The sequence below is a fragment of the Mesoplodon densirostris genome, chromosome 2, assembly GCF_025265405.1.
Source record: "Mesoplodon densirostris isolate mMesDen1 chromosome 2, mMesDen1 primary haplotype, whole genome shotgun sequence".
Taxonomy (NCBI): domain Eukaryota; kingdom Metazoa; phylum Chordata; class Mammalia; order Artiodactyla; family Ziphiidae; genus Mesoplodon; species Mesoplodon densirostris.
The window spans coordinates 37,194,262-37,206,369 of NC_082662.1; the positions used below are offsets into that span (position 1 = coordinate 37,194,262).

General features: G+C 48.0%; 1 protein-coding gene across 4 annotated transcripts in view; it reads left to right on the forward strand.

Annotated features, from left to right (window-relative positions):
* The window catches only part of ST3GAL3 (ST3 beta-galactoside alpha-2,3-sialyltransferase 3), a 227,642-nt gene that overhangs the window by 191,638 nt on the left and 23,896 nt on the right, over window positions 1-12,108 (forward strand). For all 4 annotated transcript variants that reach the window (XM_060089674.1, XM_060089671.1, XM_060089670.1 and 1 more), the window contains 3 exons: window positions 7,028-7,122; window positions 10,798-10,861; window positions 11,755-11,850. In XM_060089674.1, coding sequence (XP_059945657.1) covers window positions 7,028-7,122; window positions 10,798-10,861; window positions 11,755-11,850 — 255 coding nt within the window. The remainder of the gene's footprint in view (window positions 1-7,027; window positions 7,123-10,797; window positions 10,862-11,754; window positions 11,851-12,108) is intronic.

Genomic DNA, 12,108 nt, shown 5'->3' on the forward strand with positions numbered 1-12,108 from the left:
CTGGTACCACAGAGAACTACTACCCTCCCAGTTAGTAAGACTCAGTTAGCTTTCCTGCTGGTCTCTGGGCACAGGCTTGATGTTCTGGGCCTTAGGAAATGGTTTAGGTGGGCAAACCAGAATTGGGGACATTCACCTTCTACACTGCACCTCAGCCACACTGCTGGGCATTAAGTGAACTAAGAGATCCCTTTGGGGGTTCCTGGGTTGCCCATCCTGGCTGGCAGACTGACCATCGTGCCGAGTCATCGTCCTCTCTCAGTTTATAGGCCTGTGGGCAGGCAGCCTCATGGGTCCTGGGGTCCAGCCTTGTTATGAGAGGCACAGGGGTCAGACCCGCCCTTAGCATGTACCCTCCTAGAGCCTCAACTCTCCACATTGCTATGCTCTAGGATCCAAGAAGAAAAGATGCACTGGTCCCCGTACAACTTCCGCCTCCTCCTTCCCCTGTTCCTTCTCACGCACTCACACACACCCTCCTGAAACCTGATCCCAAGGCTGCTTTGTGTGCTGGGGCTCTCGGCAGAGCCGGCAGAGCTGGCAGGCTGGGGCCTGTCTGCTGGAGCCTGCCGCACCCTGCCCCTCTACCCCCTTGGCCAAGGCACGCAGGTCAGGTGTCGCACACCCCTGCTAGTCTGGCCAGTTATTCTGCACCTCAAGGGCCACCTCCACCCTGGCTGGGCCCCCAAACTGGCACACTGGCCTCTGGACAGAAGCCCCTGAATTCTCTTCCAGATGTAGCATGGGGCTCTGCCCAGACCGCCTGCAGAATTAACACAAACACACACACATACACCACCTCTACCATCACCACACCCCATTTCCTGTTGTTTATGGCCCTCCCTGCTCAGCTTCCAAGGCCTCTGCAGGCACTGAGCCACCTCCTGGGGGAAGGCTGTCCAGAGGAAGCAGCATCTGAACTTAAAGAATGAGAAGGGATTTTCCAGGCAAATAGAGAGGGAAGGGATTGGGGAATACAGGGAGGGGTGAGAGGGGTACATTTCAGGCAGAGACTGCATGTGTAAATGCATGAAGCCTGGCATGTTCAGGGAGCTACAAATAGTGTATGGTTTGTAGGACACAACTAGTCTCAGAGGAGTAAAATCCAGATTGCAGTAGATTGAGGAGTGAATAGGAGATGAGGAAGTTGAGACAGAATATCCACTGCTCTTTATCGAGGTTTTGCCATGAAAGGATAAGGAGAGAGACTGGTAGCATGGGTACATGGTCAGGAAAGTTTATTGAGTTTGTTTGTTTGTTTTCATGTAGGAGAGACCTGAGCTTGCTGTATGCTTAGGGGGAAACAAACAGGAGTGGGCTGCATAGTGTGATGGAGAGATCAGCTTTGATGGGTCTAGGGTGGGGGAAGGAAGTAAGAAGCTGAAGGAGTTCCTATCTGATTGGCTTGGTTTTGTCTGTGAAGTGAGAAAAAAGAAGAGATATCTGCTTAGATAAAGTGGGAAAAGGATAGAGAGTTTATGGAGAGTGGAGAAGGTTTGGAATAGCTGCTGAGCAAAGGTGAGGGTCCAACTAAGGCTCAGTCCCTGAGTTTGTAGTGGTACCAGTCTGTGTGTGTGTGTGTGTGTGTGTGTGTGTGTGTGTGTTTTCTAGCAGCACTTTGAGTATATAAAGTGCAAGAGTATAGGATTCGATTAATCTCTGATTGGGTTTTGCCTTATGGATGGGACAAAAAGACAATGGAACAAGAGGGTATAGCATCCTGGCAAGAGAGAGACTAAAGAGGTGGATGGGATTCTAACCAGGAAAAAGATATAACCTGGGAATGAAGAAAACTTTTAAAACTAAAACTCAAAACCCAGAATCAATAAGGGAAAAGATTGATAAATTTGACACCACTTTTTAAAAAATTATTTATTTATTTTTGCCTGTGTTGGGTCTTTATTGCTGCGCGTGGGCTTTCTCTAGTTTTGGCGAGCGGGGGCTACTCTTCATTGTGGCACACAGGCTTCTCATTGCAGTGACTTCTCTTGTTGCAGAACAGGGCTCTAGGCTCATGGGCTTCAGTAATTGTGGCTCGCGGGCTTATTTGCTCCGCGGCATGTGGGATCTTCCCGGACGAGGGCGCAAACCTATGTCCCTTGCATTGGCAGGCAGATTGTTAACCACTGCGCCACCAGGGAAGTCCCAACTTTTTTTTTTTTTTTTTTTTTTGGCCGCGCTGCACGGCTTGCTGGATCTTAGTTCCCCGACCAGAGATTAAACCTGGACCCTTGGCAGTGAAAGCATCAAGTCCTAACCACTGGACTGCCAGGGAATTCCCTTTGACTACACTTTTTAAAAAAATCTGTTGTAAAAAAGGGGGAAAAAGAAAGCAAGAAAGGAAAACACCACAAGCCAAGTGAATAAATAAACTCAAGTTATATCTCAATAGAGATATATTTGTAACCGTATCTCAGAGGGTTCATGTATTTAATATATAAAGAGCTTAAAAAAAAAGGGAAGATTGTTAGCTAATGCTGTAGTAGTAATCATATTGTCACATATGTGTATGAAAACCTGTTGTACACCTTAAACTTGTACAGTGTTATATATCAATTATAGTCAATTATATCATAATAAAGCTAGGGGGAAAAAGAAGAAAAAACCCATAACCTTTTGGAAAAATGGGCAAGAGATATGAACAAAATTCATAGAAAAATTCACACATGGCCCTTCCATATGTGACAGTGTTCAATTCCACACATAGTAAAAGAAATGCAAATTAAAACCACGCTGAGAGGGCTTCCCTGTGGCGCAGTGGTTGAGAGTCCGCCTGCCGATGCAGTGGACACAGGTTCGTGCCCCGGTCCGGGAAGATCCCACATGCCGCGGAGTGGCTGGGCCTGTGGGCCATGGCCGCTGAGCCTGCGCGTCCGGAGCCTGTGCTCCGCAATGGGAGAGGCCACAACAGTGAGAGGCCCGCGTACCGCAAAAAAAAAACAAAAAACAAAAAACAAAAAACCACGCTGAGATACTGTTCCTCTCCTGTCAGACTGGCAAAATTGAAATGTTCGACAGTATACTCTGTTGGTGAGGCTGTGGCGAAAACAACACTGTCATTTGTTGCTTGTGGGTAATGTGAAATGGTGTGATCCTGGTAGAGGGGAGTTTGGCAATATGGAGCAAAATTATATATATGCATTTTCCCTTTGATCCAGCAAACCCACTTCTAGGAATCTATTCCAAAGCTACATTGGCAAACAGAAAAGATATATGCATGAAGTTATTCACTGTAACCCCTGTTAGTGGTACCTACCCTACAACAGACTGGAAACCACCCAGGGGACTGATTGAATGATATATGTACATAACCATAATGGAGTATAATCAAGTATATACCTCTACTGGTGTGCAGTAATTACCAGGATATATTGTATAGTGAAAAAAATCAAAAGGTAAAACTGTATATGTTACCTTTTTATTGAATATAGATGTATGGATAAAGAAGATGTGGTACATACATACAATGGAATATTACTCAGCCATAAAAAAGGAACAACATTGGGTCATTTGTAGAGATGTGGATGGACCTAGAGTCTGTCATACAGAGTGAAGTAAGTCAGAAAAAGAAAAACAAATACTGTATATTGACGCATATTTGTGGAATCTAGAAAAATGGTACAGATGAACCTATTTACAGGGCAGGAATAGAGACACAGACATACAGAGCAGACATGTGGACATGGGCTATGGGGTGTGGGATAAATTGGGAGATTGGGATTGACGTATGTGCACTGCCATGTGTAAAACAGATAGCTAGTGGGAACCTGCTGTATAGCGCAGGGAGCTCAGCTCAGTGCTCTGTGGTGACCTAGATAGGTGGGATGGGGGGTGGAGGGTGAGAGGGAGGTCCAAGACGGAGGGGATATATGTATACATATAGATGATTCACTTCGTTTTACAGCAAAAAGTAACGCAACATTGTAAAGCAACTATACCCCAATTAAAAAAAAAAAAAGAAGAAGAAGAAGGGAATAGGAATTCACATACACACATTATGTACTTATACCAAAAAAAAAGGAAAAAATGAAAACTAATAAAAATGAATACTATATGGGAATAGAAGTAACAGGAGTTGGACACAGAAATGAAAGTTTGACTTCTCTGAATATATCTTGCTTTGTGAATTTAATTTTGGAATTCTATAGTTTTATATCATCATAAAACAAAGTTAAATTAATATGAGGGGTAAGCAAACTCTAGAAGCAAAAGCAAAATGAAACAAATGAACTTAACTATGTATTGCTGATGAAGTAAACTCAGCAGGATTATTCCAAAATAATTCTGCAAAAGCAAAGTAATTTATCTGTATTTCTCTAGTGGGGTATTCCCTAAATCATTTTTAGTAATGGTAGTATTAGTAATAATACTGGTGTTTTTATTTTGAAACTATTCTACATATTTTATATATGTATCTATATGTATGGATATATTAGGATAAAGCAAATAATTAATTATGTTACTATCACTATAAACAAGGATATCAGCTTACAAGAAAAGAGGTATAAATATAAAATCAAATGGTTTCAGCGTATTTTTTCATTTGTGTGTCCTTGTACATTTGATTTGGGGAAGTCATTTTTAATCAGGTTACCAGCCGCTTATGGTTTTTGTTCTGTCCATTTGCATAGCAATATTTTCATAATATTATAAAGTGAAAAAAGTAGTCTACAGAGCAATCTAAAAAATAATATGGGAAAAGGAAAGTCCGTACAGATATATACCAAAGGTTAATTGTCTCTGTTGTAGGATTATGAGTATTTTTTACTTGTGTGTGTGCACGCCTATCTGTATTTTTTTCCAAAATTAACACTTTATAAACACCAAAAATGAGGCGTTTAAAAATTTTTTATTTATTTTATTTATTTATTTTTGGCTACGTTGGGTCTTTATAGCTGCGCGTGGGCTTTCTCTAGTTGTGGCAAGTGGGGGCTACTCTTCCTTGCGGTCTGCGGGCTTCTCATTGTGGTGGCTTCTCTTGTTGTGGAGCACGGGCTTTAGGCATGCAGGCTTCAGTAGTTGTGGCACGTGGGCTCAGTAGTTGTGGCTTGCAGGCTCTAGAGTGCAGGCTCAGTCGTTGTGGCGCACGGGCTTAGTTGCTCCACGGCATGTGGGGTCTTCCCAGACCAGGGCTTGAACCAGTGTCCCTTGCATTGGCAGGTGGATTCTTAACCACTGTGCCACCAGGGAAACCCAATAAGGGGGTGTTTTAAAGTAAAAATTAATATAATGAACTTTCTCATCAGCTGAAAAGATGGGGGAAGAGAGAAGACAAGGAAAAAATGTGTTGAGACCATTTGGCTACATCTTAGGAGATTTTGCTAGCATATGACATGCAGTACGTATTGGGAGGCAGAAAAAATCATGTCCATGCCTGACTGAGAAACTGCAAAACTTTCATAAGCTCAGTCCTGACACAGGAGAGGTTCTTGCCCCAGGCTTATCCAGGGACCTTGTGGACTCTGGTCAGAATCCTCGGGGCCTCTGGTAAAACATCAAATGTATTAATTCACTTAGATTGTGTGTACTAGGTATGAGAAACATGAGTGACCCTTCTACACAGAGGAGAAGTGTGCTAACTCAGAAGCCCAGAAGAAAGCTGCTGTGCAGGAATAGCCCTCCCACGCTATCACGTGTTGACAGCTTCTTCCTAGCAGCAAGGGATGGGGAGGGAGCAGCATTGAAAGTTTTCTGCCTCTTTCAAGTTCACTTCAAAATCTCTAGTAATGATAGACCTCCAAGTGATTAGTGCTGTTTTTCCCCCTGGTCTGGTGATTGTAATGGTGTTAGTGATGATGGGAATGAGAAATGGATGCTGAGGTTAGAGTTCATTGGGGGACGGTGAATTCTAGCTTCTGGGCTGGGAGGGCCCCTCCTCCAGTCTTCAGTTTTTCAGTGGGCTGATTCAGGCTGTTAGAAACAAGAGTCAGCCACAGAGGCCTAGGCCTCCACACCTTCGTTCTCAGCCAGGAAGGCCCTAAGCACACCCCGCAACAAGGTCAACACACAGGAAGTGACCAGGTGCTGGCCATCTCCCGGGCTGCTAGGTTCCCTGAAAGGTCTCAAAATCAGGGTGCTAGGTTCCAAGTGAACTCGTGCTGTCCAAGCATCTCTGAAGAGCTTGGTTCCTCCTGTCCCTTCTCACTCTGCCCTCACTTCCTTCTGCATCCCTCTAATGCCATCCCCCACCCCCCAGCCTCCCCCCTGCCCTGCCCACTCCTCGGTTTCCCAGGAAGAGCAAGGCTTGCCTTTTCTCTCCACAACTTGGCATCGCCACATGACTCCTTCTCTCCCCCTTTTTCCCCCCATCTTTCCTCCAGACCAAAACTCCCCCTACCTGTAAACTCCTTGTCCCTCCACCACCTCCTGTGGAGCTTGGTGCTCCCTGGGTCCTCCTCTCTGCCAGCAAAAGTGCTCAGGTTTCTGCTTGTCTGAAGCCTCCCCTCAGCCCTGCCTCCCAGCTGCAGGATACTGTGGTTTTTTTTCTTCTGTCAAACCTCTATCTCCTATGGCTGTTCACCTGCTTTGCCCTCTCACCGTGAATTCTCCTTCCTCCTCACCCTGGGTGGTCCACCTCCCAGAATTCTCTCCCAAATTCTGTCTCTCTGCACAGGCTGTATTTTGGGGTATTTTTCTGCTCACTGGACAGTGTCTCATCTCCGTGTTCCCAGATTGCAGGAACAGCGTGGGCAGCAGTGACTATCTGATGGATGTGCATGTGGATAACCTGCCAGAGAGCTTCCCGCTCTGAGATGCTGATCCTGCTGCGTGCATCTTGCCTCTCCACTCCCACAGCTGGCCACATAAGGACTGGCCAGGCCTGCTCCTCCACACTCAGGCTCCACTGAACAGGATCTGTCAGACCCCGCACAGCAGCTACCCAATGTGCAGGCTGGAGTGGGGAGGAGATGCTGGAACATGGAGGATGGCTTCTGGCGGATCCACAGCCAAGACAGATGGACAGAAAGCCATTTAGCACTGCAGCCTAGTGCACTTTGGGACTCTCAACAGCCCTGTTGTATTCCAGGTTCTCCAAGCCAGCACCCATGTTCCTGGATGACTCCTTCCGCAAGTGGGCTAGGATCCGGGAATTTGTGCCGCCTTTTGGGATCAAAGGTCAAGGTATGTTGGGAACCCTGCCCCACTTTACATTAACGTCTCATCCCCCAAGCTATCTCCCTAGTGTCAGGACAGAGCTGTACCCTCAGAAGTCTCCCTGCTGGGAATCCACCCCTCTCAACAATGCCCCTACCTTCTCTCCCTCTTTCCTGTCCTTCCTTTTTTCTTACTTCTTTAGTGGAATGTTTACTCAGAAACCACCACTTTGCCAGGGGCTAGGTACACAACAGTGGAGTAGACAGATGTGGTTCCTCTCCTCAAAAAGTTCCAGTCTAATGCAGACACAGGTACTTGGAGTGCAGTAAGGACTCTGATGAGGGAAGAACGCTGTGCTGTGAGATCACACAAAAGGGGTGCCAGAGAGAGCAGTGCTAGAGGACTAGATATGAGGGGGGAAATCCCAGAGAAAATAGAGGCCATCCGGACAACTGCCCCCAGGGCCCTCCGTCATCCCCTCCTGATGTTTTTCACCTTAACCTAGCCTCCCCTCCAGTCCTTTTTTATCCTGTCCAAGGCTAACCTTTCCCCCTATACTCTCAGAACTGTCCCCTTCTATTGCCTCAAGGACCTCACCCATGCAGTTCCTGACATAAGACTTTCCCATCCCTGAGAGTTTAACAGTTCTCTTTCCGTGTCAAGTTACGTGCCCTATTTCATGGCATGGTAGAGTTTCAGCTTTAGCATCAGACATAGAAGGATCCGGTCCCAGTACTACCTCTTTATTAGCTGTGACCATGGACAAGTTACTAACATGTTTTGCTTTAGTTTCTTCATCAGTTAAGTGGAGAGAATAATACCACTGTATTAGGTTGTGGTCAGAATTAAGTAAGATAACTGTTAAAGGGGTGATATCATTTGGCCAGCAGACTCAAGAACGCCTGAACCCTCTACTTAGGTGGCCCACCCCTCCCTGAAAAGAAGACAGTGGCCAGCAAAAGGATACTCTTGAACTGGAGCTTTGACCTTCAACCTCCAAGGACAAATCTCATGGGTTGGGTTGAACCACATGAAGAACTCCTTTTTCATGGGTGCAGGTAGCCAAGCAGCCTCACTTTTCTCCTAAATCCTCACTCAAGATTCTGATCCTGCTAAGCTATGAAGGGCAGGAAAGCCCGATACAGAGCCCATCATCCAGCAAGAAAAAGCACCCCATAGTTTATGACCATTCTGCTAAGGTTCCCCTCCTAGAAAACAAAAACCCAATCCATACCCTTGGCCTTGGCCAGTTAGCAGCAGTATGCTTTTCCTTAGAGGTGAAATTGGAGGTGGGAAAAGGAAGGGATCTGTGACCTTCCCCGAGGCCCACCATAAAGTTTATCTGAAGGCACTTAGTACGGAACATTTCCTTAAAGGTTTGTTTCCTTACGCATTCTCATTCGACTTCTAGAAAGATTGCCCGTGCCAACTGTCTCCTCTTACTCACCATTTACTCTTGAAGAATATCTTCTCCCCTCACCACTTCAGTGAAACTGCTCAGTGCCCCCAGGAGATCCAAAGGATACTTTTCAGTCCTTAACTTGACATCTTGGCTGCATCTGACAGTGTCGTCCAGTCCTTCTTTTAAAAAAATTACGAGGTTGCTGTGTTTAATTTCAGAGGCATCCTTTCTTTACATGAAGTATTTCAGGCATATAAAAAAGCATAAAAACTAATATAATGAGCACCCACATACTCTTGTACCCAGCTTCAAAAATAAAACTTGAGTTACGACTCAAGCTCTGTGTAGCCCGGCCCCCTCCATTCCCCGCCTTCTCCAGGAGACCAGTATCCTGGTTGTCATTCCATGCCTGTTTATATATTTCTACAGCATATTTATATATCTGTTTAAAATATGGCACGAATGGGCTTCCCTGGTGGCGCAGTGGTTGAGAGTCTGCCTGCCGATACAGGGGACATGGGTTCATGCCCCGGTCCGGGAAGATCCCACATGCCGCGGAGCGGCTGGGCCCGTGAGCCATGGCCACTGAGCCTGCGCGTCCGGAGCCTGTGCTCTGCAGCGGGAGAGGCCACAACAGTGAGAGGCCTGCGTACCACAAAAAAAAAAAAAAAAAAAAAAATATATATATATATATATATATGGCATGGTTTTTGCATGTTTTTGAACTTTACAAACAGTATTGTATATCGTACTTGTGTGTGTGTATTTTTCAAATTGATTTTTTTGCTTACGCTTTTCAGATGTATCTGTATTGGTACACATAACTCTAGGTCATTGATTTTGCAACTGCTATGTAGTATTCCATGTACCACATTTAATCTATTTTCCTTCGGTGGACTTTTTTTTTTTTTTTTTTTTTTTTTTTTGCGGTACGCGGGCCTCTCACTGTTGTGGCCTCTCCCGTTACGGAGCACAGGCTCCGGATGCGCAGACTCAGTGGCCATGGCTCACGGGCCCAGCCGCTCCGCGGCATGTGGGATCTTCCCGGACCGGGGCACGAACCCGTGTCCCCTGCATCGGCAGGCGGACTCTCAACCACTGCGCCACCAGGGAAGCCCTCCTTTGGTGGACTTTTAGGTTGCCTCCAACATTTCGCTATTACCAGCAGTTCTGCAATGAACATTCTTGTACAAGTCTCCTTAAACAAATGTGTGAGTTTTCTGATGCTCTCCACCTAGGAGTAGAGTTGCAAGATGTTGGTCTATGCACAGCTACATCTTTACTTGATATGAAGATGCTTTTCACTATGATTGTACCGACTTCCTTATGTTTAGGTCTTTATGTACATTACCTTTTTATCTTCCTAACAATTCTGCACAGCAGGAATTATCATCTTCATTTGGAAGATGAGGAAACTAAAGCTCAAAGAACGTAAGCGATTTATCGAAGGCCACAGAGCTCATAAGCAGCAGAGCCAGGATTTGAGTCCAAGGCTGATATCATTATCTGTTATATTATAATGCTCTCATTATACCAGAGTTTGAAAGGAGAGCAGTCATCATTGCCAAAACCAGAGAGAGGTCAAGAAGAATGAGGTCTGAATATGGTCACAGGATCTGAGAGCACAGAGGTCATGGGGCCCTTGCTGAGGGGCAGCCTGAGCGGAGTGCAGGTGGGCAGATGCCAGGCCACAGGGCTTGAAGAGGTAAGGAGGTAGAGACAGCCTGGCAAGAACAGGATTAGAGGTCAGCAGTGTTAGAAGGAGGAAGGGAGGGGAAGACGGGATCAGAAAATGAGGCAGAGTGGCCTGACCCGGGGAGCTGGCTGGGAGCACTCTGGCTCTTCACCACTGGTTGGCTCCTTGTTTGCTTCCTGGTGTCTGCTTGGCGGGGCCACAGAAGTGAGCACGTGGTCTCTGCCTCTGACCGGCATTGCCACTCTGGGGGACACTGAGATGCCCCAGCTCCCAGGCAAGGCCCACGCCTGGGGCCGCATGTCCCAGGGCCTGATGGCAGAGCCTCCGACAGCCAGCCGAGACTGCCAAGGAAGGGCCAGGGAAGCCTGAGGAAGGAGCTGTGCACGGGTGCCGGGATGTGTGTGCCACCTCTTCTCCTGCCTCCATCTCCTATCTCAGGGAGAAAGTTAGGCCAGTGGCCCAGCCTTGTGTCCGGAGCTCCCTCCCCAACCTTCACGTCCACCCTAGCCCCAGGGCCATGTGCCTTCAAATCGGCTCATTGGCAAATATCTCATGGGAACCCTTAAGTGACTCTCTAACAGTTGCATCCCTCCTCTGTCCACAGATAATCTGATCAAAGCCATCTTGTCCGTCACCAAAGAGTACCGCCTGACCCCTGCCTTGGACAGGTGAGCCACTCGCTGCCCAGTATCCTGCCCCTCGGCTGCCCAGCGTGTGCAGAGGGGCTGAGGCCCAGCGGGCCTTCCCTGGACCTGGGCAGATTCTCCAGCATACCCACACAGCCACACACGCGAACACACTGGGGTGGGTGAGCAGGGAAGCGGGGCCACCGCACTGGACTGGCCACCCCCGTGGGTTATAAGCAGTTGGCAAGACATCTCAGTCCTCAGGCAGCAGAGATCCGAGGGTAGGAACTGAACATCCTGGGCTGGGATCAGCTCAGCACTGGGACTGAGTGGCTGGGTGCTGGGGCAGCTGAAGGGGCTTAAATCCAGGAGGCAGTGACAGCTCTGAAGCCAACAGACCCTATAGGTGGGGGAAGCCCCAGGGTCAGAGGTGTGAGAAGCAAAGTGAGTAGGGTTCTCAGGTGGCTACTGGGTGCATGGGGGCTTCTCAGGTAAAAATAAGTCCAGCCTTGGGTCCTGGAGCCTCCAGGCTCATTCCTCTGTTCTTGCTTCTCCAGCATAGCCCTCAAGCTCAGCCCACTTTTCCCTCTCCTCTGAAGGCGGCCCAAACCCACTAACCCTTGGGGAGTCTTTAACCCAGAATGCCATCTTACCAGAGCTCCTTCCTCACCACCCCAGAGCTAGTGCCCAGGCCCCTTCCACACCCATGTTTTCCTGGAGAAGTGTCAGGGACCAGGGGTATCTGAGAGCCCTGAGTGGCCCAGCTCTCCGCAGTGTGGTTCCGGCCTCTCAGAAATGCTGCCAGAAGCTCACTGGTCTGCCTCCTCTGTCCCAGCCCGTGCCTGGCCAAGGGCATGGGGTCAGGGGCCAAAGGGGCAGGGGGAGAGGAGACCTGGTGGACAGCTCTCCAGAGGTCTCTGCATCTGTCCCCTCAGCCTCAGCTGCCGCCGCTGCATCATCGTGGGCAATGGAGGTGTCCTTGCCAACAAGTCTCTGGGATCACAAATTGATGACTATGACATTGTGGTCAGGTGAGCTCCTCAAAGCAGTGCCTCAGGCACCTTCATGTCCTGGTCCCTGAGCCCACTGAGAACTGTGTGTCCATCTGGCCCACTGGGCTGGAGGTCAGTAGAAGCCTCAAGAAGAACCCTGGGTTGGAGGGCTTTGGAATGGAAAGCCAGGTGGCACCAGGTGGCCTGGGCTCCCTATCCTCTGCATCTGGGGTATTCTGGGGTCATGGTGCCTCCCCACACACAGGCCTACAGACCACGTGCAGTGAGCCCAAGGCA